The sequence below is a fragment of the Podarcis cretensis genome (assembly GCF_951804945.1).
Source record: "Podarcis cretensis genome assembly, chromosome: 10".
Lineage (NCBI taxonomy): Eukaryota > Metazoa > Chordata > Lepidosauria > Squamata > Lacertidae > Podarcis > Podarcis cretensis.
The window spans coordinates 21,125,247-21,149,850 of NC_137179.1; the positions used below are offsets into that span (position 1 = coordinate 21,125,247).

General features: G+C 45.9%; 1 protein-coding gene across 2 annotated transcripts in view; it reads right to left on the reverse strand.

The window, feature by feature from the left end:
• The window catches only part of SYT10 (synaptotagmin 10), a 44,855-nt gene extending 20,451 nt beyond the window's left edge, over window positions 1-24,404 (reverse strand). Inside the window, exons 1-2 of one of the 2 annotated variants that reach the window (XM_079992721.1) lie at window positions 22,514-24,404; window positions 9,018-9,378 (exon numbers count right to left, since the gene is read on the reverse strand). In XM_079992721.1, coding sequence (XP_079848847.1) covers window positions 9,018-9,378; window positions 22,514-22,649 — 497 coding nt within the window. In that variant the 5' untranslated portion in view covers window positions 22,650-24,404. Of the gene's footprint in view, window positions 1-9,017; window positions 9,379-22,498 lie in introns of both variants that reach the window. The other variant, XM_079992720.1, reaches the window with a different exon arrangement.
• Window positions 24,405-24,604: the final 200 nt, after the last annotated feature.

Below are 24,604 nucleotides of genomic sequence, written 5' to 3' on the forward strand. Positions count from 1 at the left end.
TTCCCCTGAAAGGGGCCAGCGAAGTCCACATGCAGGCGTGACCATGGTGCTCGGGCGGACTCCCAGGACTGGACTGGGGCCCTTGGGGGATCTGGGCGGGATTCTTGGCAGGCCTGGCAGTGTTTGACCCAGGCCTCTATCTCTCCGTCGATCCCCGGCCACCACACATAACTCCTGGCAAGGGCCTTCATTCTTACTACCCCTGGGTGTGTCTCGTGTAGGGCTGTGAGGACCCTTTTGCGGAGGGGCTGGGGAACAACGACCCTACTTCCCCATAACAGGCACCCCTTGTGGGCCGACAGTTCATGTTTGCGGGTTGTGTAGCCAGCGAATTCTGGCCCGGGGCTGCTGCTGGGCCATCCCCTCCACACCCAGTCCAGGACCCGGGAGATGACCCTATCTTTCTTGGAATGGTGTGCAACTTCTTATGCCTGAATGGGGCGGTCGGGAAGCAGCTCCAGGCTCATAACCTCTTGTGCAGGTGCTGGGTCGGGGCCTGTTTCCGGTAGTGGTAGCCTGCTGAGGGCGTCCGCATGGCCCATCGCCTTCCCAGGGCGGTGAATCAGTGCATACTGGTAGCTGGCAAGGAAAATTGACCACCTGAGGACGCGAGGAGACAGCACTTGGGGGGTCTGCTTTTCGGGGGCAAACAAGCCAAGCAACGGTTTGTGGTCAGTCACCACGGTGAAGGGCCGCCTGTACAAGAAATCATGGAATTTTTTAACTCCCTTCACGATTGCCAGACCCTCCTTGTCGATTTGTGAGTAGTTCCGCTTGGTTGCGTTGAGTGTCTGGGAAAAGTATGCCACCGGTACCTCTCTTCCATCTGGGAGTTGGTGTCCCAGGACAGCGCCAATGCCATAGGGCGAGGCGTCGCATGCTAGCACCACCGGCAGCCTCTCGTCGAAGTGTGCCAAGACTGAGTTTGAAACAAGCAAGTCCTTGACTGCCTGGAATGCGGCCTCCTGGCGCTGGCCCCACACCCAAGGTCACAAACCCAGTTATGGTTTCCCCAGGGGCTTGCCGCTTTGCGTAGAAGGCATTTCGACGAGCCACCACTGAGGGCTGTGGCGAAAAGTGCCCCTTCAGCTGTTCCATTATTGTTTTGTATGGAACAGTAGCAACATCTTCAGGCGCAAGGAGAGCCCGGGCGATTTCAAATGTCTCCTCTCCGCAAACGCTGAAGAATATTGCCCTCTTCTTGGCGTCTTCATCATCAGTGACCCCTTTGGCTTCTAGGAGGAAGGTGAAACGGGAGGTGTACGCTTCCCAGTCTCCAGATGCTGGGTTGAACGGTGTGAAGCTGCTGTCGGTTGCCATTCTGAGTTCCTTGTGTCCCGGAGCTGAAGCCTGGATACACGGTGCGAGGCAGCGGTGCGGCAGGTGGCGGTGCTGCGGTGCTGTGTGTGGCAGTCAGCTCAGCGGGATCCCACCCTTGTCGCCAGTGAAATATACTCAGAGTCGCAAAGTGATTTCATGCTCTTTATTCAGCTCATAGTGGTGAGGAGGAATGAATGAAAGTCCCCTCAAGGTATCTGCTTTATATACATTATTTACACAATGGGCTGCACATGATTGGCTAATTCCGGAATTCTACTGTAAGCCAATCAGGTTGTGGATTCACTTCAATCTGGAGCATGATTGGGTGGTTCCTGCCAACCAATCATACTGCTGCATTGTTCTAGGACCAATCAGATTGCTGCAGTCTGAATCCTATTGTTCTAGGACCAATCAGACTGCTGCAGTTTGGATCCTATTCGACTCAGTACATAACATATAGAATGTTGCGCCATTCACAATTTGAGATATTTCCCCATAGAGTTCTCTGTTCCTGTGCCAGGGCTGATTCACATGTGCATGTATTTTGCTGATGGATCGTTTTCATGGATTTCCAGCTTATATTTGTAGGTACCCTCCAAAGGCAGGTTAAAGCGGATCAATAGATTACAGCATAACCCCGCCCCCCGATTTAAAATAGCAGTTAAAGCAGATAACAGCTGCTTATTTATTTAACCGCTGCATCAAGTGATGACTTCTGTCTGTCTATGAGTCACCACATACTATTTAGCCAAGTGATGAGACACCAATAGTTGAAGTGGCATGTGTGAACCAGGCATTAGGTCAGGCATAGGCAAACTCGGCCCTCCAGATGTTTTGGGACTATAATTCCCATCATCCCTGACCACTGGTCCTGCTAGCTAGGGATCATGAGAGTTGTAGTCCCAAAATATCTGGAGGGCTGAGTTTGCCTATGCCTCCATTTGATCAAAGATAGCCAACGTGGTATCCTTCGGATGTTGTTGGACTACAACTCCCATCTGCCACATTCAGCATGACCATTAATTAGGAATGATGGGAGCCGAGTCCAGCAACAGCTGGAGAGCACATTGGTTACCTCTGCATTACATTGATTTCCATTCAGCTTCAACATGTGTAGAAATGCTTGAATGAGAGATGACTTAACTGACACGTTGACCTGGAATGTCTCTGTGTTGCCTCTGCATCTCTTTCTTTAATTCAAAACCTGCTTTCTTGTACTTACAGAAATGGTAAGATTCTCACTCAGGAACTCCAGAAGGAATCTCCTTGATTGGTTAAAACAATCAAGTCCAACAAGTAGAACATATTCATTTTGCCTTGCTGAGCCCTTGGGCAAACCTTCAGCACCCCTTGAGAATATGTGTTATTTGGTATCATTTGTTTTTAATCTTGGTTTTCTAATAGTCGCCATCCATTTTGATTTTCATTTAATCCTTCCTGGCTGTTCTATTAAGAGCAAGGACAAAGAAGTTCAGACAATTTGCCATTAATTATGGCTGCAATATTTTGCATGTTATTGCTTTTCCACCTCTTCACAAAGCCCGAAAACTCATTTTAACCTCCCCATCATTCTTTTTTTAAAAATGCCTCTGCTAGTAATTGTATCTGGAGATTTTCCTTCCGTCTGGGTCAGGCTGGAGCTGCAAGTGGTTGAACCAGAATTCTGACATGGAAGGGTCTCTGGGGTCAGAATACTAAGAAAGTCTTGCATCCAAAAAGCATATTGTATTATTCAGTTGAGCAGTTTCAGTGCATGCCTACGCTTGGACCTCATACTTCTAACCCACATTTCAGGACTGCGAAAGGAAGACTAGAGTTAGGATCCACTCCAAATTCCATGGATTAGTCTGTACAATAGGAAAACACAGATTGTGAGGAGGAGGAGGAGGAGGAGGAGAAGAAGAAGAAGAATAAGAAGAGGAGGAGGAGGAGTTTGGATTTGATATCCTGCTTTATCACTACTTGAAGGAGTCTCAAAGTGGCTAACATTCTCCTTTCCCTTCCTCCCCCACAACAAACACTCTGTGAGGTGAGTGGGGCTGAGAGGCTTCAGAGAAGTGTGACTAGCCCAAGGTCATCCAGCAGCTGCATGTGGAGGAGCGGAGACGCGAACCCGGTTCACCAGATTATGAGTCCACCACTCTTAACCATTACACCACACTGGCTCTCTGAAAACCTAATTATATTAAGGGCTAGAAATCAAAAGACCCAGTGGCAGTTGTATTATTAGGGAAATGGAGGCAATTGCCTCAGGAGGTGGTTGTGCCTCCCTCCTGGCAAACTGGCATTTCCCTGGTCCACTGGCTTGGCCTGCCACCTCCTCCCTTAGAAAGGTTAAGGGGGTATTTACTCAGAGCAAGGCATTCTGGGCATAGTGGCTATGAGGCTGCGTGAGTCGTTGCTGTGGTTTGCTACAGTGGCTAAAAATGATGAACAAAAGAAGAAGTGAACAAAAAGCCCATGTACTACCACATATTGGGAAAGATTGGGAGGATTGATGCAAGACATTTCAGCACCTGAGGTGAAGTCGGCCTATGTGTGTTCCAGCAGCGGCACCTCCTCCTTCTGTTGCTCACCTCAGAGACCTTCTTGCTTATGTCTTGTTCTGGGGTACATAAGCTCCTTCTATAGAGCAAAGCACTGTCAGCAGGTTTGTTTCAGAAAGTTCTTGCACCACCACTGCTATTGCAGTGGCTAAAGCAGAGGTGGCTCTCTAGATCAGTGTTTCCCAACCTTGGGCCTCCAGCTGTTTTTGGACTACAACTCCCATCATCCCTAGCTAGCAAGACCAGTGGTCAGGGATGATGGGAATTGTAGTTCAAAAACAGTTGGTGGCCCAAGGTTGGGAAACACTGCTCTAGATGTTGCTGTACTTCAATTCTCATCAGCATGGTCAATGATTAGAGGTAGTGGAAGCTGGGAGTCCAACAACATCTGAAGGCCCATAGGTTAGCCCCTTCTGCTTTAATGTTTTACAATAAGCTATGAAACTTTAGAGAGGCACTCTCCAGAACCCAGGGCATTTTTAATTTTGTTTTACCTTGGGTTTCAAAATACCTTGGTGTGATGGACAGGCCCTGAGTCAGCCTGCTAGTGACCCAGCAACCAATCAGAGCTAGTCAGAATGTCAGTTAATCATGAAGGACTGGTGAGTCAAAAATTCAGCACTTGACAGTTAAAGAGATAGGGGCATGCAGAAGAGGGGGACCTGTTCTGATAAGGATTAGGGGTCAGCTAGGCAGGGCAACCCGGTTTGATTCCCTGAGAGGAAAGTCAAAATCCTAGAAGGGACTGTGAGAGTGTTTTGGTATAGGAATGCTAGCAGCCATTCTAGGTGGAAATAGTCTATCCTGAGACTAGTGGTAAACAAGGGTGCTGATTAAGATTTTAAAGTTTTTGGTGAAGATTGTTTGCCTGATACGAAGCATTGCGCCTCACATGAAAAACCATCAAGCTTAAAACTTTCCTTGCGTGCAAATAAATAAAAGAACTAGCTTTGCATCAGAAGTGCTTCCACATAACATTGAACCTCTGAGTGGGGGATAATAAGTGAACACAAGACATTCTTCACTGGCTGCAATTTAATAAAGAAACACTACCACAAACAGTTAGAGCAGGCCTCTCTACTGTTGTTCACAGGGATAGTTTTAAACACCCAGAAAAATGGTCTCTTTACCGAGCTTCCATTTTCAGTGAGGGAGTCTGTCACATTTGGCTTCCCTTAGGTTATGCCTCCTGACTTGGGGAGGGACAGCATTTGATGCTCTGCCTCAGGCCTCAAAATGTATTGGGCTGGCCACGCCAAGGATTGAGAGTCTTTTGCCCCTCATGTTCAAACACTCCACTCCTAAATTCACTTTATTTTTGGAGAAAACACTGTTGATCTCGCCTTGGTGCAGTGGATTAAGATACATTACCCCCAAAGCACTTTCCTGCCATTAATGTCTGGTTCTTTGTGTCCCCCCCCCCCCCCATATCAACAAGGATATTCTTCAGCCTGCCATGGACTCTCAAGTGAAGCTAAATTGCACTCTGGAGATAAACAACAGCAAAGTGGAAATACTTATTCTGGTGTCATTTATTGCTTGTTGGGGATCCAGAGACTTGAAAAATGATTTCTTTTCATAAGCAGGGCCCTTCCTTAATAGCATAAAACATAAAGAGGATGTAAAGTGTTCCAATTAAGATTTCTCACATTCAATTCTACCCCCCCCCAGCTATACCAGTGAAATTCCATATTAGATGACTGAGTCTAGAAAAATCATGATGTGAGGTTATCTAAGCTGCTTTTCAGTGGAAACTACTTAGGTTCATTAGTCAGTTTTATTATTGAGTCAGTCAAAGACATCTTTGCTAGTGACACAGTGATTCCAGTGGAAGACATCTGAAGGCAGCCCTGTTTAGGGAAGTTTTTAATGTCTTATGTTTTATTGTATTTTTAATATTTTGTTGGAAGCCGCCCAGAGTGGCTAGGGAAACCCAGCCAGATGGGCAGGGTATAAATAATAAATTATTATTATTATTAAAAATGTGAGGGGGAATTTGGCAGATTTGCCAAGAAAGGCACACACCACTGTTTGTTATCCTAGCACATAAGGTGCAACACGTTGCTGACAACACCTTGAAACTAGCTTCCAGGCAAGTACCTCAGCTTCTAAAGATTATTGTCACGCAGAGATACATAACAGAAGAAGATATGGTACAGCACTGGCAGCTATGGTGGGAAACAAACCAGCTACCAACAGAGACTTCCCTGAGCTTCAGCATTAGTCATAATGCTTGCCACAAATATGAGCTGTAAATTTGAGGCAAGCATCTCTCTCTCTCTCTCTCTCTCTCTCTCTCTCAGTGGCGTAGCGTGGGGGGTGCAGAGGGTGCCAGCCGCACCGGGCGCAACATTTTGGGGGGCGCACTCGCAGCTCTCTGCCCCTACTTGGCTCTCTCTCACAGTGCTGGCTGTGCGAATCCGATCCGAGCTGCCGGGTCGCCGCCCACTGCGTGGAGCGGAGAGAGAGTGAGGGAGGGACTATCTGGGGGAGGGACAGTGCAGCGGCCGCCCAGCGCAGCGCTGAGCGCGGGAGAGAACCACACCAGACCAGACCAGGCAGCAGTAAGAAGAAGCTGACAGCGGCGGCAGGTTAGGGGTTAGGGGCGCAGATTACTTGCCTTGCCCCGGGTTAGGGGGCGCAAATTACTTGCCTTGCCCCGGGTTAGGGGGCGCAAATTACTTGCCTTGCCCCGGGTGCTGACAACCCACGCTACGCCGCTGCTCTCTCTCTCTCTCTCTCTCTCTCTCTCTCTCTCTCACACACACACACACACAGCGCTTCTTTTTCAGTTTGGATTTTAATTAGAGGTTCAACTCCTCCCTCCCTCTGCCTACCCACCCAAGGACTTTCAACCAGCTTCTGTCTCTGTCTAATCCATCCAGCCACTCAACTTGCTGAAGCTCTGATACCAGCTGCAGAAGGGAGGGAAGGATGGATGGAGATTTGGTGCCTGGAGGTGGCGGCTGCTGCTGATGCCAGCATTACTGGGAAATGTAGGGTTGCTATGGGTCGCCCCCCCCCAATGCTCCTGACATCCTGACAGACGTCTGTCTGTTTGAGATCTGAGATGCATGGGGTTGGACCCCCTCAGCGATAGGGTCTGATGGAACTCAGATGGGTAAAGGTAGAACAAGAATGCATATTCCCTGGTCAACAAGTGCAAAAGTAAATGCTTTTGTAAATTCAGAAGTCATGGTAGCCTATAAATTTTTAATACATGTCCATTTCCACGCACTGAGCATACTTTAAAACAATTGCTTTATAAAATAAATATTAACCAACTGATGTGTATTATTCCATGTGTATAGAGTTTATACAAGCAAATGGAAGATATTTGTCTAGTGTAAGCTGTATATGATATTTCACCTTAGGGTGCATGAACCATTGGTCTAAATGTATCTCAGCATGTTTTGTATACAAACCGAATCATATACAGTGGTACCTTGGATTAAGTACTTAATTTGTTCCAGAGGTCCGTTCCTAACCTGAAACTGTTCTTAATCTGAAGCACCACTTTAGCTAATGGGGCCTCCTGCTGCCGCCGCGTCGCCGGAGCACGATTTCTGTTCTCATCCTGAAGCAAAGTTCTTAACCCGAGGTACTATTTCTGGGTTAGAGGAGTCTGTAACCTGAAGTGTATGTAACCTGAAGCATATGCAACCTGAGGTACCACTGTAAATAATTCACTAAGCAGAAAGTCAGAACTTTTACATTCAGCATCTATGATTATCTGTTTGTTCTCATGGCACTTTTCACTCATGGCACTTGTCACTTCCTAGCTGTCATTTTCTCTTTCTGTGTCTGAAAAAAGCGTTACTTAAATTCTTTCATCTGCAGAGGAGGACATGTGTATTTCACGCCTTGATGTTCCTTGTGCATTAAAATTAGATGCCTCTGTCACTCTATTCATAAAATCTTTCCTTGATTGATGGCTACAGGTGGTACTAAGTGCAATGATATTGTTCTCAGAGATGTCTTGATGTCAGTTAAGGATGGAAATGTTAACTGTTAAAAGAGTTGCTGTTATTTTCAAATACGACTTGATCACTAAGAGCAGTTAAGTTTGAAATTGCTCCAGTATTGTGTCTCAATTTACATATTTTGTGCCTCAACTGTTATGGGGCCCTCACAACAATAACATGACACCACCTTTTATTGATGTTCATATTTTCATGCACTCTCCCCATCCTTGAAATATGAGAGTTTTCAGGGATATTTCAAAGTAAGTACTTTGAATTAAGGAGGACTGGAAATGTTATGTAATATTTGCTAGTGATGTCACAAAAATTTGTAATTGCATGGGTTGGAATATAAATGTGTCAAATAAAACAAGCAAGCAATAGCGAGCAACATGCCTAGGACTGGAGCATAAGTTGGAAACCTGTAATGTTTTATGAATTGTGCAACTAGTATCTGATATCTATGCTGCAATCTGAGTCACACTGATTTAGAAAGGAATGTCACTGAAATCACCATGTCAGAGCATGAACACAGGCAAACATTTTCCAAGTGGAAAAATTATTTGTTGTGGGTGGGGAAACACTTGTTATGGCAGTTATACACCATGTGTCATCCTGCTAAGTGGTTAGGGACATTTAACTACTCTCTTGTTGTTTCCCCCAGATTTCTGATGAGGTGTGGCAAGATCTTAGTCATCAATTTATTTATTTATTGCAGGACAATACAGTCAACTGGTCTGCCATACGGTTGCAGGTTGCATACCATGGCAACCTATTATTTCGGCAAACAGTCATCTGTTTTAATTGGGCATGTAACCAAATAAACATGGTTGGGATTAGGATATAAAAGAGCTTTGCCCCTCACTGTACAATTATATCAGCAACTCTAATGTGCAATTTACTGCTACGGTCTCTTTCCTTAATAAGGATATATGTGCTCGGGAGATACAGACTTTAAAAATGACCTATGTAAACCTGCCAATCACACACACATGCACACACACAAAATTGATTGAAATTGTCAGAAAAATCAGTATGTATATTACTAGGGTTATTGTTCCTGCGTCTATTATATCCTTGGCACAAGGCTAAGAATGTGATGTTCATCTGCTTTCATTCCTTAGTTCTCAGCCAAATGGTCTTTCTTAGGTGCTTTTTTTTTAAAAGTGTTAGCTTCTATTTCTCTTACCTTGATGAGGATGCAGGCTCAGTGATCTGCCTTTGCATGCGTGCATGCCTGATTAGATGTTCCTTCAGAGCATTCTGGACCTCTGCTGGAATATCAGGTGAAGTGTGGCTAATTTTCATTGCCGCCTCAAGGATTTTCGTGGAGGGCTTCCCGTTTTCTTTAATCATTTCCTTTTTCTCATTAGCTTCCAAAAACTCAGTGGGAGCGCTGGAGGTGCTCTGAGGGATGCTTGTCGCGTTCGATGTCATCGGCTTGCTCCTCCAGCACGGCCAGCACAACTTCCAGAAGACAAAAAGTGAAACTAGCAGCAAGGCAAGCCCACAGAAGCTGACGACAACTGCAAGCAAACTGACAGAGATGTCTGCAAAGAACAAGAAGACAAGGTGATATCATCCAGATAGCTCTAATTCGTTTGCTTGCAAGAATCATCAAAGATGTGATGGATATAATTGGTAGACTGATTAATTTTGCAGCCCAAACCCTCTGCTGATTTACTCAGAAGTAAGTCCAACATAAACCTGCATAGATTGTGACCTTCTGACAGTGAAGGCTCTAGTTTTTAGGATGGAGGTCTGTCAATATGACCCCCATGAGCTCCCACTAGATCCCTTCCCCAGGGTCAACAGCAGCAGAAGGTGGGGGAGCAGTTACTCCTTCTCTTGATGCTCCTTCTTGTTCTCACCAGCTACCACCCCATGGTGGGTAGAGCCAAAAGTGGGTGCGGCCATCCATGCAAGTTGAGGGGGTGTGACCTAGCTAAGCCTGGCAGGACAGCTTACTTTATGGTCTTAACCCTTTCGTGCATTAATTAGAGTTAAGCATGTTGGTAATATCAGGCTGATTTATCTCATAGCTACGTCATCCAACTTGGATCTATCCCACAGTTACACCACCCAGCTTGGAGCATCAGCATCTGGCACACATCAGGAGACAACAGTTCACGCCTCTATGTAATGCGGGATGAATAATGACACAATTAATGGCACAAACAGTGTTTCTAACAAAAGAGTTGATCATATTTCATATGCAGCAGAGAGCACATTAAGAGCAAGACAAGGGCTAGAGAAAACAAATGGAAGCAGAAGCAGAAAGTTAAAGAGAAAACATGATGCACAAACTTCTCTCAGAGGGGATTCTTGCATCCCAAATGGACTTCTGCTGCTTACACCGATGCACACAGGCAAGCATTATTTACACCAGAAGTGTGGGAACCTATCTCAGCTGGAGGGTCTTCTCAGTAAGATTTTGAGTGCCATATGCCAGTGATAGGCAGGGCCGGAGGCAAAATTGGGCAGAGCCACAAATGTAAATTTCAGCTTTGTAAGGTAGGCTAGTTTCTCCCCTCCCCCCATCCTTGATCCAGGCAAGCAAGAGGAACTATTGAGTGCAGGTTCTAACTATCAGGTTCTAACCATGGGGGAAAAACATAGGGTGTAAAGTAAGGCAAGTGAAGGTGTGGCCAGAAGAAGATTCCAAGGGCCAAATTTGGATCCTAGGTCTGAGGTTCTTCATCCCTGATTTACATCAACACATTATACAGGCATTCCCATTGCTTCTCCCCCTTCTGCGGTTGTAGAGGAATTAAATTTCCAGTTGAAGCATCAGGACCCGGACCTTTATTTGTTTGTTTGTTTAGGTAATAATGATGATGTCAGGGAACTGCCATCAGAGCTGGAGGTGGAGGGAAGGCTCCAGAGGGTCCCAGTAGGGAGAGAGGGAGCCCATCTGCTGGGGAAGGAAATCACCGTAACATCAGTGGAGAAGGGGGGCAGAGAGGGGATTTGGAGAGGAGGCTCCAAGACTCTTCGCCAGAAACCAGTGGGGAGAGCACGGGTACGCCGCTGCCCACTCCCTCCCTGCGCAGAAGACTTCCGCGCAGGGAGAGTAGGAGGAGACTTGGCGTCAAAGAACTTCTTTGCTGGAAGAGATTCAAAAAACGCCCACTGACGGATTCTGCCAGTGACTGAGACAGCCACGAAGTGAAGGGCTGTCCAGACAGAAAGGGTTCAACCAGACAACCAAGCCAAGAGTGGCGGCAACTTACGCACAAGCAACCCCTAGAACCATTACAGATGATGATGATGTTGCTGCCAAACCACAAAGGTACTCTGGGTGGCTTACAACACAAACAGCAAATTCTAACAAGCACAGCAAGGAAGTATGATACAAGGTAACCAAAACAAAAATGGCAATAGATCAAAACGCATTACTTTTTTAAAATATAAAAAAGCCCAGAGAACAAAAACAGCCCTGAAACAATTTGAATCAGCAGAGGTGAAAAATCTATTGCGCTAAATGTATGTTTGAATCACAACATAACTTGGAAGGGAAAATGAAAAGGTATTTTCCTGGCAGCAAAATAGGATTAAGAACACAAGAAGAGCCTGCAGGATCCGGCCAGTGGTTCACCTAGTGCAGTATCTTGCTCTCACAGTGACCACCCACAAGCAGGCCCTGGGCACAACAGCACTCTCCTGCCCTGTGGTTTCCAGCAACTGGTATTACTTTTTTCAACTCTGTAGGGACAGCAGATCCACCAAGGATAGCCTTAAGGTAAAGGTAAAGGGACCCCTGACCATTAGGTCCAGTCGTGGCCGACCCTGGGGTTGCGGCGCTTATCTCGCTTTATTGGCCGAGGGAGCTGGCATACAGCTTCTGGGTCATGTGGCCAGCATGACTAAGCCACTTCTGGCGAACCAGAGCAGTGCACGGAAACACCGTTTACCTTCCCCTCCGAAGCGGTACCTATTTATCTACTTGCACTTTGACGTGCTTTCGAACTGCTAGGTTGGCAGGAGCAGGGACCGAGAAATGGAAGCTCACCCTATTGCAGGGATTTGAACCGCCAACCTTCTGATCAGCAAGCCCTAGGTTCTGTGGTTTAACCCACAGCGCCACCCGCGTCCCTAGGATAGCCTTAAAGGTAAAGGTACCCCTGCCCGTTTGGGCCAGTCTTGCCAGACTCTAGGGTTGTGCGCTCATCTCACTCTAGAGGCCAGGAGCCAGCGCTATCCGCAGACACTTCCGGGTCACGTGGCCAGCGTGACAAACTGCATCTGGCAAGCCAGCACAGCACACGGAACGCCGTTTACCTTCCCGCTGGTAAGCGGTCCCTATTTATCTACTTGCACCCGGGGGTGCTTTCAAACTGCTAGGTTGGCAGGCGCTGGGACCGAACGACGGGAGCGCACCACGCCGCAGGGATTCGAACCGCCGACCATATGATCGGCAAGTCCTAGGTGCTGAGGTTTTACCCACAGCGCCACCCACGTTAATTTATCCACTCCTCTTTCAAAGCCATCCAAGGTGGTGGACATCACTGCCTCTTTTCTGAGTGAATTTCATAGTTTAGTGAAGCGCTGTGTGAAGAAGTATTTCTTTTTGTCTGTCCTGAATCTCCCAACATATAACTTCAGTGGATGACCCCTGGTTCTAGTGTTATCACAGAGGCCACTCTCTCGATTGTTGTCGTCATCCGTCTGTCTCGAGAGACAATGGAGTGCACCTTTGGGGATGAAGTCAAACCGCTGTGTTAGCAGCACTGAAATGACCTCCCCGGAGCACAAGCCCAGGCAGTGTGTATGGAGGTTCTGGGCTGCCTAAACAACAAGACCTCCCTCTCGGCCTCACTGATGTGATCTCAATGCCATGCATAATTTAAGGTAGGTACCAGGTGGGCACCTCTGCAGAGGACATTCCACCCTGGGTGAGGGCACTGTTGAGAAGGCACTTTCCTTCATTGACACCCACTTCGCATGGGGACATTCATGGAAAGTTCTCAGATGATGACATCAGATATCAAGAAGGTACGATGCCTGAGTTAGAGGATATACCCTTACAATATATTACAAACTGCCCATATGACAGAGTTAATAGGTTAATAACAAAACAAACAAATAATGTATTTGAAACTTGCTTTGAATGGGCTACTCAGTTCAGAACTGAGAGAATGAGTAGTAAACCAAGGCTTCCTCAGGAATTCCTTTAGATCCTTTACCCTCTCTTTTGCTTCATTTCTTCTTGTTTCTTTTTTCTGTGTCATGTCTCATCTTGGTTCAGTCTAACCCCACTTAATGCCTTCCAGAAGCTGTTGGACTACAACACTCATCATCTTTAACCATTGGAATTGCTGGCTGGGATGGATGGGAGTTGTAGCCCCAAACAAATGGTTGGTGAAGCCTGTAAGCTTGTGAATTAGGCCATGTTTTGTTTTGTACATGGTTATGGGGAGAATGATGAATAAGAATAAACAAATATTAAATTATCTAGGTAGATCTGGTTGGCCAATATGAGAAAAGGATGGTGGACTTAGATGGGCATTGGCAAGATCCAGCAGGGCTCTATTTATGTTCTTTTGCTCTTAGGTAAAGCTAGAGAGAAGAATAGAAACCACATCATACTGATACAGAGCTAAGTGGGCTGGAAGATGGGCTAGAAGATGGGCTGTGTTGATCATCATTGACCATCATATTCATATATGGAATATAACTGGTTGTTAACCAAAGACTGTACCATGCTTCCTCACATTTATGGAGACCATATCATCCATGCGTGCTCATCATCTGATGGATGCAATATCACGATGATGACCTGCCTTTCTGTATGGGGAACCTCAGAAAGAGCTTTCATCTCTCTTCATGCCACTTCAGACGCAAGATTGTCGCTGTTTTCCTGTCCGACATAATTTGTTTGTTATGTTTTGAATCAGAAAAACAATAATTGTCAAACTGGGTCAAGTTGACCTTTCCTGTTCCACCGCTCCCAATGCACCACAAAACGCATTTGAAAAGCACCGCTTGCAATTCATTATTCTGTTGTAAGGAACTGGTGGGCTACTGTGCCATGGTTTTGTAACATGGACTCAAGCTGTGCATGGATGGCATGTTGTTGTTGTTTTTGTTGAGAAAAAGATGCAGGCCAATTTCAGAATATCCCAACAGTTGCTCTCAGCTAAATAGGGTAGCCAACAGTTCCCTTTTCAACTTCTGTACAATGGCACAGTGCTTGGAAAAAACATCCCACACAACCATTCTCTTTTTCAAGGGCAGCCACTTTTGCTTATGTCAAATGAGGACTTCAGTTCCTTTAAAAACGTTCTGGACACTGTGCACTTGAGAGGCAGCCTATATTTTGAACCCTACCTCCCCACAACTTATCTGCATTACCATTTTGAACCATCTTCATGAAAAACTGTTGGTTGTGCTACTATCAAGCAGATCATTCTTGCAAGGCATCATACCAAGAAAAAATCAACCCCACGTTCAGGGGTTCTCCTGGGCAAAATCCACTCTCTCTCTCTCCAAGTGAACCTACCTCCCTGCCAGTGCTCAGAAGATCATGTAAAGACTGCTGTGCACTGAGCCAGACCATTGATCCACATAGTTCAGTACTGTCTGTAATCTCTAGCAGTGGCTGCCCAGGATTTCAGTTGGGGGGGGGGGTCTCTCCTGGCATTGGATGACTGTAGCTTTCTAGTATATTTAGAATTTCTGTTGGATTTACTGGAACCTATTGGTGCTGCCAATAAGGGCGGCTGCCTTGCCGTGGCGAAGGGGCTTGAATAACTCAGAGAAGCTATGAACTATGCCGAACAGGGCACCCAAGATGAACAGGTCATAGTGGAGAGTTTTGACCAAACGTGATCCACCTGGAGGAGGAACCGGAAAGCCACTCCAGTATCCCTGCCAAGAAAACTCCATGGACAAAGACAACAGGCATATAAAAGTTATGACGCTGGAAGATGAGCCCCTCAGGTCGGAAGGTGTCCAACATGCTACTGGGGAAGAGCGGAGGACAAGTACAAGTAAATCCAGAGCTGATGAAGCGGCTGGGCCAAAGCTGAAAGGACACTCAGTTGCGGATATGCATGGAAGCGAAAGGAAAGTCCAATGCTGTAAAGAAAAATATTGCATAGGAACCTGGAATGTAAGAACCATGAACCTGGGTAAGTTGGATGTGGTAAAAAATGAGATGGCAAGAATAAATATTGACATCCTGGGCATCAGTGAACTAAAATGGATGGGAATGGGCGAATTCAGTTCGGATGACTATCATATCTACTACTGTGGGCAAGAAACCCGTAAAAGAAATGGAGTGGCCCTCATAGTCAACAAAAGAGTGGCGAAAGCTGTACTGGGATGCAATCTCAAAAATGATAGAATGATCTCGATACGAATCCAAGGCAGACCTTTTAACATCACAGTAATCCAAGTTTATGCACCAACTACTGGTGCTGAAGAAACGGAAATTGACCAGTTCTATGAAGACTTACAAGACCTTATAGAAGTGACACCAAAGAAGGATGTTCTTCTCATTATAGGGGATTGGAATGCTAAAGTAGGGAATCAAGAGATAAAAGGAACAACTGGCAGGTTTGGCCTTGGAGATCAAAACGAAGCAGGGCAAAGGCTAATAGAGTTCTGTCAAGAGAACAAGCTGGTCATCACAAACACGCTTTTCCAACAACACAAGAGACGACTCTACACATGGACATCACCAGATGGGCAACATCGAAATCAGATTGATTATATTCTCTGCAGCCAAAGATGGAGAAGCTCTATACAGTCAGCAAAAACAAGACCTGGAGCTGACTGTGGCTCAGATCATTAGCTTCTTATAGCAAAATTCAAGCTTAAACTGAAGAAAGTAGGAAAAACCACTGGGCCGGTAAGATACAATCTAAACCAAATCCCTTATGAATAGACAGTGGAAGTGAGGAACAGGTTTAAGGATTTAGATTTGCTGGACAGAGTGCCTGAAGAACTATGGGTAGAGGCTCGCAACATTATACAGGAGGCAGCAACTAAAACCATCCCAGTGAAAAAGAAATGCAAGAAAACAAAGTGGCTGTCCAACGAGGCCTTACAAATAGCGGGGGAGAGAAGGCAAGCAAAATGTGAGGGAGATAGTGAAAGATACAGGAAATTGAATGCAGATTTCCAAAGAATAGCAAGGAGAGACAAGAAGGCCTTCTTAAACGAGCAATGCAAAGAAATAGAGGAAAACAACAGAATGGGAAGAACCAGAGATCTGTTCAAGAAAATCGGAAATATGAAAGGAACATTTCATACAAAGATTACCACAATAAAGGACAAAAGTGCTAAGGACCTAACAGAAGCAGAAGACATCAAGAAGAGGTGGCAAGAATACACAGAGGAATTATACCAGAAAGTTATGTCTCGTACACCCCAGGTAGTGTGGTTGCTGACCTTGAGCCAGACATCCTGGAGAGTGAAGTCGAATGGGCCTTAGAAAGCACTGCAAATAACAAGGCCAGTGGAAGTGATGGTATTCCAGCTGAACTATTTAAAATTTTAAAAGATGATGCTGTTAAGGTGCTACACTCAATATGTCAGCAAGTTTGGAAAACTCAGCAGTGGCCAGAGGATTGGAGATCAGTCTACATCCCAATCCCAAAGAAGGGCAGTGCCAAAGAATGCTCCAACTACCGCACAATTTCACTCATTTCACACGCTAGCAAGGTTAGGCTTAAAATTCTACAAGGAAGGCTCAAGCAATATGTGGACCGAGAACTCCCAGAAGTGCAAGCTGGATTTAGAAGAGGCAGAGGAACCAGAGACCAAATTGCAAACATGCGCTGGATTATGGAGAAAGCTAGAGAGTTCCAGAAAGACATCTACTTCTGCTTCATTGACTATGCAAAGCCTTTGACTGTGTCGACCACAGCAAACTATGGCAAGTTCTTAAAGAGTGCCTGATCACCTCATCTGTCTCCTGAGAAATCTCTATGTGGGACAAGATCTCTATATGGAACAACTGATTGGTTCAAAATTGGGAAAGGAGTACGACAAGGCTGTATATTGTCTCCCTGCTTATTTAACTTATATGCAGAATTCATCATGTGAAAGGCTGGGCTGGATGAATCCGAAGCCGGAATTAAGATCGCTGGAAGAAATATCAACAACCTCAGATATGCAGATGAAACAACCTTGATGGCAGAAAGTGAGGAGGAATTAAAGAACCTTTTATTGAGGGTGAAAGAGGAGAGCGCAAAATATGGTCTGAAGCTCAACATCAAAAAAACGAAGATCATGGCCACTGGTCCCATCACCTCCTGGCAAATAGAAGGGGAAGAAATGGAGGCAGTAAGAGATTTTACTTTCTTGGGCTCCATGATCACTGCAGATGGTGACAGCAGTCACGAAATTAAAAGACGCCTGCTTCTTGGGAGAAAAGCAATGACAAACCTAGATAGCGTCTTAAAAAGTAGAGACATCACCTTGCCAACAAAGGTCCGTATAGTAAAAGCTATGGTTTTCCCAGTAGTGATGTATGGAAGTGAGAGCTGGACCATAAAGAAGGCTGATCGCTGAAGAATTGATGCTTTTGAATTATGGTGCTGGAGGAGACTCTTGAGAGTCCCATGGACGGCAAGAAGATCAAATGTATCCATTCTTAAGGAAATCAGCCCTTTGTGCTCACTGGAAGGACAGATTGTGAAGCTGAGGCTCCAATACTTTGGCCACCTCATGAGAAGAGAAGACTCCCTGGAAAAGACCCTGATGTTGGGAAAGATGGAGGGCACAAGGAGAAGGGGACGACAGAGGATGAGATGGTTGGATGGTGTTCTTGAAGCTACCAGCATGAGTTTGATCAAACTGCGGGAGGCAGTGGAGGACAGAAGTGCCTGGCGTGCTCTGGTCCATGGGGTCATGAAGAGTCGGACACGACTAAACGAATAAACAACAACAATTGGTGCTCAGTTTTCCTGACAGGTAAGTGAGCTCTCAACATTGTAAAGGAACTATGTAATCATCAAGACAAGAAAAGTGCAAATGTACTCTGGCTTCCAGGACAAGAAATGTACTTTGGTGTTAAGGGTAACTCCTGACTAAGCAATGTAATTACTGCCGTTCAGCACCAATTATGGTACTCAGAGGCTGTGAGGACATCTATGGTTGTCTCACTGTTTTGGATTTTTAAGAACTTTTAGATGCTGATGCTTATTCAAGGTTTTAGAAATGGTATTCCTTATCTTGTGTCAGCTTAGAGAGGCAGCTTTTAATTAACTGGATTTGACTTTTAATGCCACTCAGTGTAAACACCATTGACAACTGTCATCTGATAGCTCTGTATTGAAGTGGGGGGAAATGTGTGCATGTAAATACATACAAATTCTTCCTTGAGGATAATTAGAAGTCAATTTGTCACTGAAATATGCACTCATGCTGTCGGTTTAAAAAAATATTCCCACCAGATAAAATTGATTGGCAATGTGTAGCGACTGGACTTATCCCTAACCAGGTATAATAGTGCACATAACAGATGCTGGTATACAGAAGAGAAGAATGCATGTCTATAATAACCAGGGGAGGGTCATGCTAAAAAGAATTCAATTATTTATTTTATTGCATTGCATTTATAATCCACCTTTCTTCCATTATGGAACCCAAGGTGGTGTATAAGTGGTTCCAAGGAACCACTCCATATCCATGGAGGCACTGACCAGACCCAGACCTCCTAAAGGTGAGTAGCCTTGTGTGCCTTCAGACCATTCTTATAATTTGTGTCATTGCCAATATAAGCTGAACATACAGAAACTGCATAATTTCAACCTCCTGTTGAAAATCCTTCCAGATCTATCCTGGCTTCCTCCACCCAACTATCCAAGTTGGTGGCCTTCACTACATCTTTTGGGAGCGGACGCTGACTTTTTCCTGTAGTCCTGGCTTCTGCTTGGATTCCTGATGTTTCTGAACCTGATTGCTCTTTGGTCCTGGATACCAGTTCCCAATTTCTGATTCCCCCCCCCCCCAGGCCACTGTGCAAAGCCAAGCCCTGACATTCCTTCAGTTGGGATCCCAGAACATTAATAAAATGAATCATGTCTGTTAGCTTCATTGGATCTACTCTGAGTAGTCCTAATATTTTGAATAGAACTTGTGGTGATGACTCTATCGTGTACCATTATGGCTGTCACCTGGTGTGGGGCTTCCCATTTCATACAGCCCTCAATGTCATCCGGCTTTGTGGACACTGCCAGACAACTCTAAAAGTATGGGGTAGTACAGAGAGAAAGAGCTATGCAATCCTTAACCTCCATATTTTAACTGTTTTATATCTGTATTATTTACCGTGCTCTAGCTTACAGAGTTTAATTTTAACCTATGTATAGTTTACATGTTCTCTATTGCTGTATATGCCTGTATTTCTGGTCATTCATTCATTCATTCATCCTGCAGAGCTGTGAACTCTGCCCTCTTTTGTCTCTGCCTCCTCCCACATTGGATCTAGCCCCGCCTGCCATCAGCTCTGGCTCCATCCACCGTGGGCTGTGGCCCCCAATTGACTTTTACTGTGGGCACTTCATTTAAGTGTTTTCTCACCCATGGGCATCTTCAGGGGTGGGGGCAAAGTAATACACCAAAAGGAGGGGAGCAGCCTTATTTCTCACAAACTGTAGAGGAGAGAAGAACAGTACTTGTACATCTTGTCTCATACCTTGGGTTCTACAAATACTGGAAATTTACTCTTTTTTTTATATAAAGAAAGCTGAGAATCTGGGTGTTGTGGTTCATCCAGGGAAGAAGCAATGACAGCTGCCCCAGGATCCCCAACAAAGGATCCCCAGCAACGTTGTATGATAATAATAAAACATACCCTTATATAGGGTTGTTTAAAGAGTTACAAGCGAAGTGTTAAGTCTTCATTGCCCTTACCCAGCCCCAATGCAAATCCAGATGACTAATCTACAGGTATACAGACATGCAACAACCTAGCACAAAAGAAGAGCTTGTTTACTTTCCCACCTAGTGGTATCTATCATTCTATCATGCTTAGCAAGTATCCCCCCCCCCCACTGATCTTCACAAGTGGAAGGCTGAAGTGGAGAATGCCACTGCAGAAGGATCTTCTGCAGCCAAACTCAATATTCTAACCACTGCACCATCTGCCCTAACCATGATGGCCACAAAATGTTGCATCACTATTTTACATGGTTGCATAAGAGGTACTGTCTCATCAATACAGAGCTGAAATGGCACACAAATCCCCAACAAAATGATGCTTGCTGGTGGTAATTTTTATGGTATAGCCAGAATATTCTTTATGTGCTTATTAGCATATAGATCCTTCACTGCTGTTCCTCAAGTGGCACTGCCCTGCATTTTCCTTCATAGATTCATGACATGCAACAATACACTTCTTATACAACAATGCAACAATACACTTCTTATACAACTGGTTCTGGGTACATACAATGCCAATACAAAGCCCATCACCCTCAAGGGAACATAGGAAGCAGCCTTATACAAAGTCAGACTATTTGTGCATCTATAGACTACTGCTCTGACTTCTCTGTTGCTCTCCGGGGTGTCAGGCAGAGGTCTCTCACATGATCTGCTACCTGATCCTTTTTTTAAAAAGCAAAGCAATAATCTAGATATGCTGAGGACCGAACCTGGGACTTTTCGCACACAAGGCATGTGCCTCTACCACTGAGCTATGATCCCTTTGCTTGTGAACTAAGGAGGTATCTTGGCTGATCAGTGCTGCGAAAACAAAATTCTGGACTAGATGGTTAATCCACACATAAGCTTTATGTTTGCATGATTATTATTTTTTGAAACCGACTGAAATTTTCTTAGGAAAGGCACAGGAACAGAAGTCATTCCCTGTCCCTCCAATATACGCAGACAGAAGTCCTTTGTCTCTGTCTCTCATGAAAATCCCTCTCCTCCTGCAGCAACAGGTACTTTCAAGCTCTTTTCCTTCCTGCCACCTGTTGCCCTGCTCTCCAGCTTGACGGAAACTGTGTGCCAATTTCAGCAAAGATAAGAATGTCAAGAGGGCCACAGGGCAGGGAGATCAATCACATAATCATTCATATATGTGCGTGCGCATGCTTGAGATCTATACATCCTCCAGCAGAGTTTTTAAACCAAAAGTTAAGCTCATCCGCCCCATCCCCAACACCTAGAGAATAACTATCTCTCTCCTGCCCTTCAATTATTATCAGATTATTTTTTAATAGAAAGGAAAATGTTGAAACAGAAGAAGGTGGCATTATCTTTTAAAATCTCTGGTGAATCTCATTAGAGTTCATTAGCAAGGGATGGATGGAAGGAAGCAGGAGAGAACATTTTGGGTAGATAAGAAATGCCTTCAGCTCCTTCTTGCATTTCTGCCACCTCGGCCAAGATATATGGCATTTGTCTTGAAGATGGAACAATTCTGAACCAAAGCAGAGCAGGGCAGGAAGTCTAAGTCCTGGATCAGAGTCCCAAGCTCCAGCCATTCAACAAGTGAAGCAAGTAGGAGGACTGCTCTGCTTCCAGGACATTCAGAATGCATTCCTTCCCTCACATTCCCTCTTATGGGGTCACCATCTCCTCCTCTTCCCTTTCTGGAGGCTCTGCACCCTTAAGGAGCTGTGTGCCAAACTGAAAGTCAACACGCACAACTTCCTGCATTTCTATGCCCCGGGGGGAAAGCTGCACCAGTTGCATTTCTGCCTGTCCTGCAGCTGTTGCAAGCACAAACAAGATCCCCGTGGAGGAAAAGATGCTAACTTTCCACTCTCATAGCGGAACAAGTCTTTCAAGCAGGCTTTTGCTCAGGGACCCTCTCTTTAAGGAAATTAATCACTGATTCACCAGATATCAGCTCCTGTGTTTTAATGTGCTTTACTAGGAGAACCGGATCTTTCTTCACTTTACCTTTCCAAAGGGCGAGGGGGGTTCCCATTAAAAATAAGAGACATAAAAGGTCCTCCCCATAAACTAGCACGAGATTTCTCTTTTCCTTCCCGGAGGGAGAATGAAGCGTACATAGGAAGTACCTGTAGCTTCTGAATTATTTTCCTTATTCCTTCCCTTACTTTTACCGAGTCAGCGGCAATTCGGCTCTTGAGAAGGACTTCCACGCCGTTTGCGCTCCCGGGGAATCGGGGTGCTAGATCGGCTGGAGCCTGAACCGCAGCCAGGCTGTACAACCCCCACACCGGGGAGGGGTCACTGCATGGCCACTTTCCGACGTGCATCTAGCTAGCCAGCCACAACAAAACACACGTTTCTGTTTGGTCTCGCACCAGCCCCTTGAGGACACGGAAATGTCCTGCCGAAATTTGGAAAGGACTCCCTTTCCTTTCCTTTCTCTCTCGCTCTCCCCAGCCAGGGGAAGGAGGAAGGAAGCGGAAGGAAGAAAGTAGAAGGGTAAAAAAAAGAGAAAGTTCAACTTTCCAGACGCCCACTCAAACCCACTGCCGCGGCTGCCATTAGTGGAAGGAAGCGTATGTCCGCCCCCCCAACCATCAGCACCACCATCCGCACCCCACGCCTCTCGGTTCCAGTCCTCTCGCTCCTTCTTTGAGATGCGATGCAGAGGATCAACAGGAGAGACCGAGTCAGGGGAGGAAAACACAAGGGATGGGGAAGACCGAGGCGGGGAGAAGCGGCGGCCGAGGACGCGGCAAGCAGAGCGCGCCGAGGGATGCGCAAGGAGAGCGAGAGGCTTGACTCTACCTGCGCTGCTTATACCTTGGTTGGTGGTCTCCAGCGGGAAGATGCCCGAACATTTCTCCAACTCCACTTGCCCTCCCAGGCACAACTCGGAGATGATCTGCAGAGCCTTGTGGCACAAGCTGCCCATCCCGTCTTCCTTGTGGAAACTCATGTTGACTCCCTTTTCTTTCTCTCTCTTTCGCACGGTGGTGTTTATTATTTTTCTTTTCCGATGCGCCTCTCTTGCCTTTTCCTTCTTGAGCTAAGCCATGGCTTTCCTGGGCAAAGGATGCTTCATTCTCCACCTGCTTCCTCTTGGATGGTCATCAGCGGTATTATTGTTGCGAGGCATCCGAAAAGAGGAGAGAGAGAGAGAAGGAAGAGGGAAATAAGGTACCAGCTCTCAAGGCATCAGCGCAAAGAGAAGGGAGGAGGGATCGCGGGAGAGACGCGTGTACGCTGGAGAGGAGAGAACAGTCTAAAGGACACGTTGCAAGTGAGCGAAGAGTCACCATCAGGAGAACAAGGATGGATAATTGGGGTGGTGGAGGGGAGGGGGGGAAGGTTTGTTATATATATAAAGCAACAGAAGAAGATTCACACTGAGCAACGCCTTTTTGTGCCTTGTGAGGATCGGTAGGAATTTGGACCAATGGCAGCGCAGCGCGGGTGAATGGGAGAGGAGGTGCAGGCGAGGGTCGCCGAGTTCTGGCACTGGACGGTGGGGTCCGGGCGGGCAGGCGCCGCGAGGAGGCTTCTGCGCTCTCTCTCTTGAGTTTCGGGGATGGGGAGAGAGAGGGAGGAGCCGCAGAGGGCCGGGCTGGGCGCTTGTGTGCAGGCAAGTCCCTTGATGCTCCCTGCAAGGAGGAGCAGGGGCTTCTGTTCACCGTCTAGGTGGCACAGGCTCTCGGGAGCCTCGCTTTGCAACTTCGCAACAGGAGTGGAGGGCTGAGGCCCAGCTCCATCTGGGGATTGCGCGCATGTGAAGAGAGTAAGAGTGAGATGGTGCATGTGCATTTAAGAACTCTGCACTAGGTGGAAATCCAACAGGTGCTGTTTTCCTTTTCCTTTCCCCCTTCTTTTTCCTGCTGTATCCCCTTCCTTCCTTCCTTCCTTCCTTCCTTCCTTCCTTCACACAACCGGAATACAACAATTTAAGGGATCTAAACCCCAGGGTAATCTGACCTCACATCTTCAGAAAGGGTGGCAGGTGCATTATTGCTTTCATATTGTCCTTGTTGTTTTGTAATATAAGAAAATAGTAATAGTAAAATAAAACAATGTAGAGAGTTTCAAACATATAAGTTATGTAGCTGAATCACAGTTAGAACAATTGCTTGTGTGCACAGCTGTCAACGTTTCCCTTTTTTAAAGGGAAATTCCCTTATTCCGAGTAGGATTTCTTACAAGAAAAGGGAAAAGTTGACACCTATGCTTGTGTGTGCCTGAATTTTATAGGCATGTTGTCAGAAGAGCTTGAAAAGTTTCCATGTAGGACAGTTGTCCCCAGTTTGGTGCCCTTCTGGAGGTTTTTGCCTACACCTTCCATCAGTTCCAGCCAATGTTCAGGGATGATGGGAGTTGTAGTCCAACATCATGTGGAAGTCACCAGACAAATCACACCATGTTGGAAGCACTGACACAGGATACAGCTATGATTTTTTCCAATCCTCTAACATATCACTGGAACGCAAAGGATACCCATTGAGGCTGTTCCATTATTTGGATTTGCCTGAACTTGTGGATTCTCACAGTGTGGATGAGGGCAGGGACACTCACACAAACCCCACCCCAAGATCCTGATATGCATTGACACCTCCCCCCCTGCAGTCTTTGACCTTCCCTGTGTTGCAGGAAGCTTCTACTTACATGCATTTGAATATTCATCGCTACAACCATTACTTGCTCAAGACAGAAGGTAGGGACTGAGTGCATCAGGTTGGTACTGAGTGCATCGGGTTGGTATCAGAACTGGGTTGGTACATGCTGCAAACATTCCTTCTCACCCTGCCCTTTGCTGGCTGTGGATGCTAACTTTTGAAGACTTTTAAGAATTCTCACTGATTCCTTGATTGGACTTAATTCTGAATTGTAGTTGTATATTTTTGTACTGTATATTATGATACT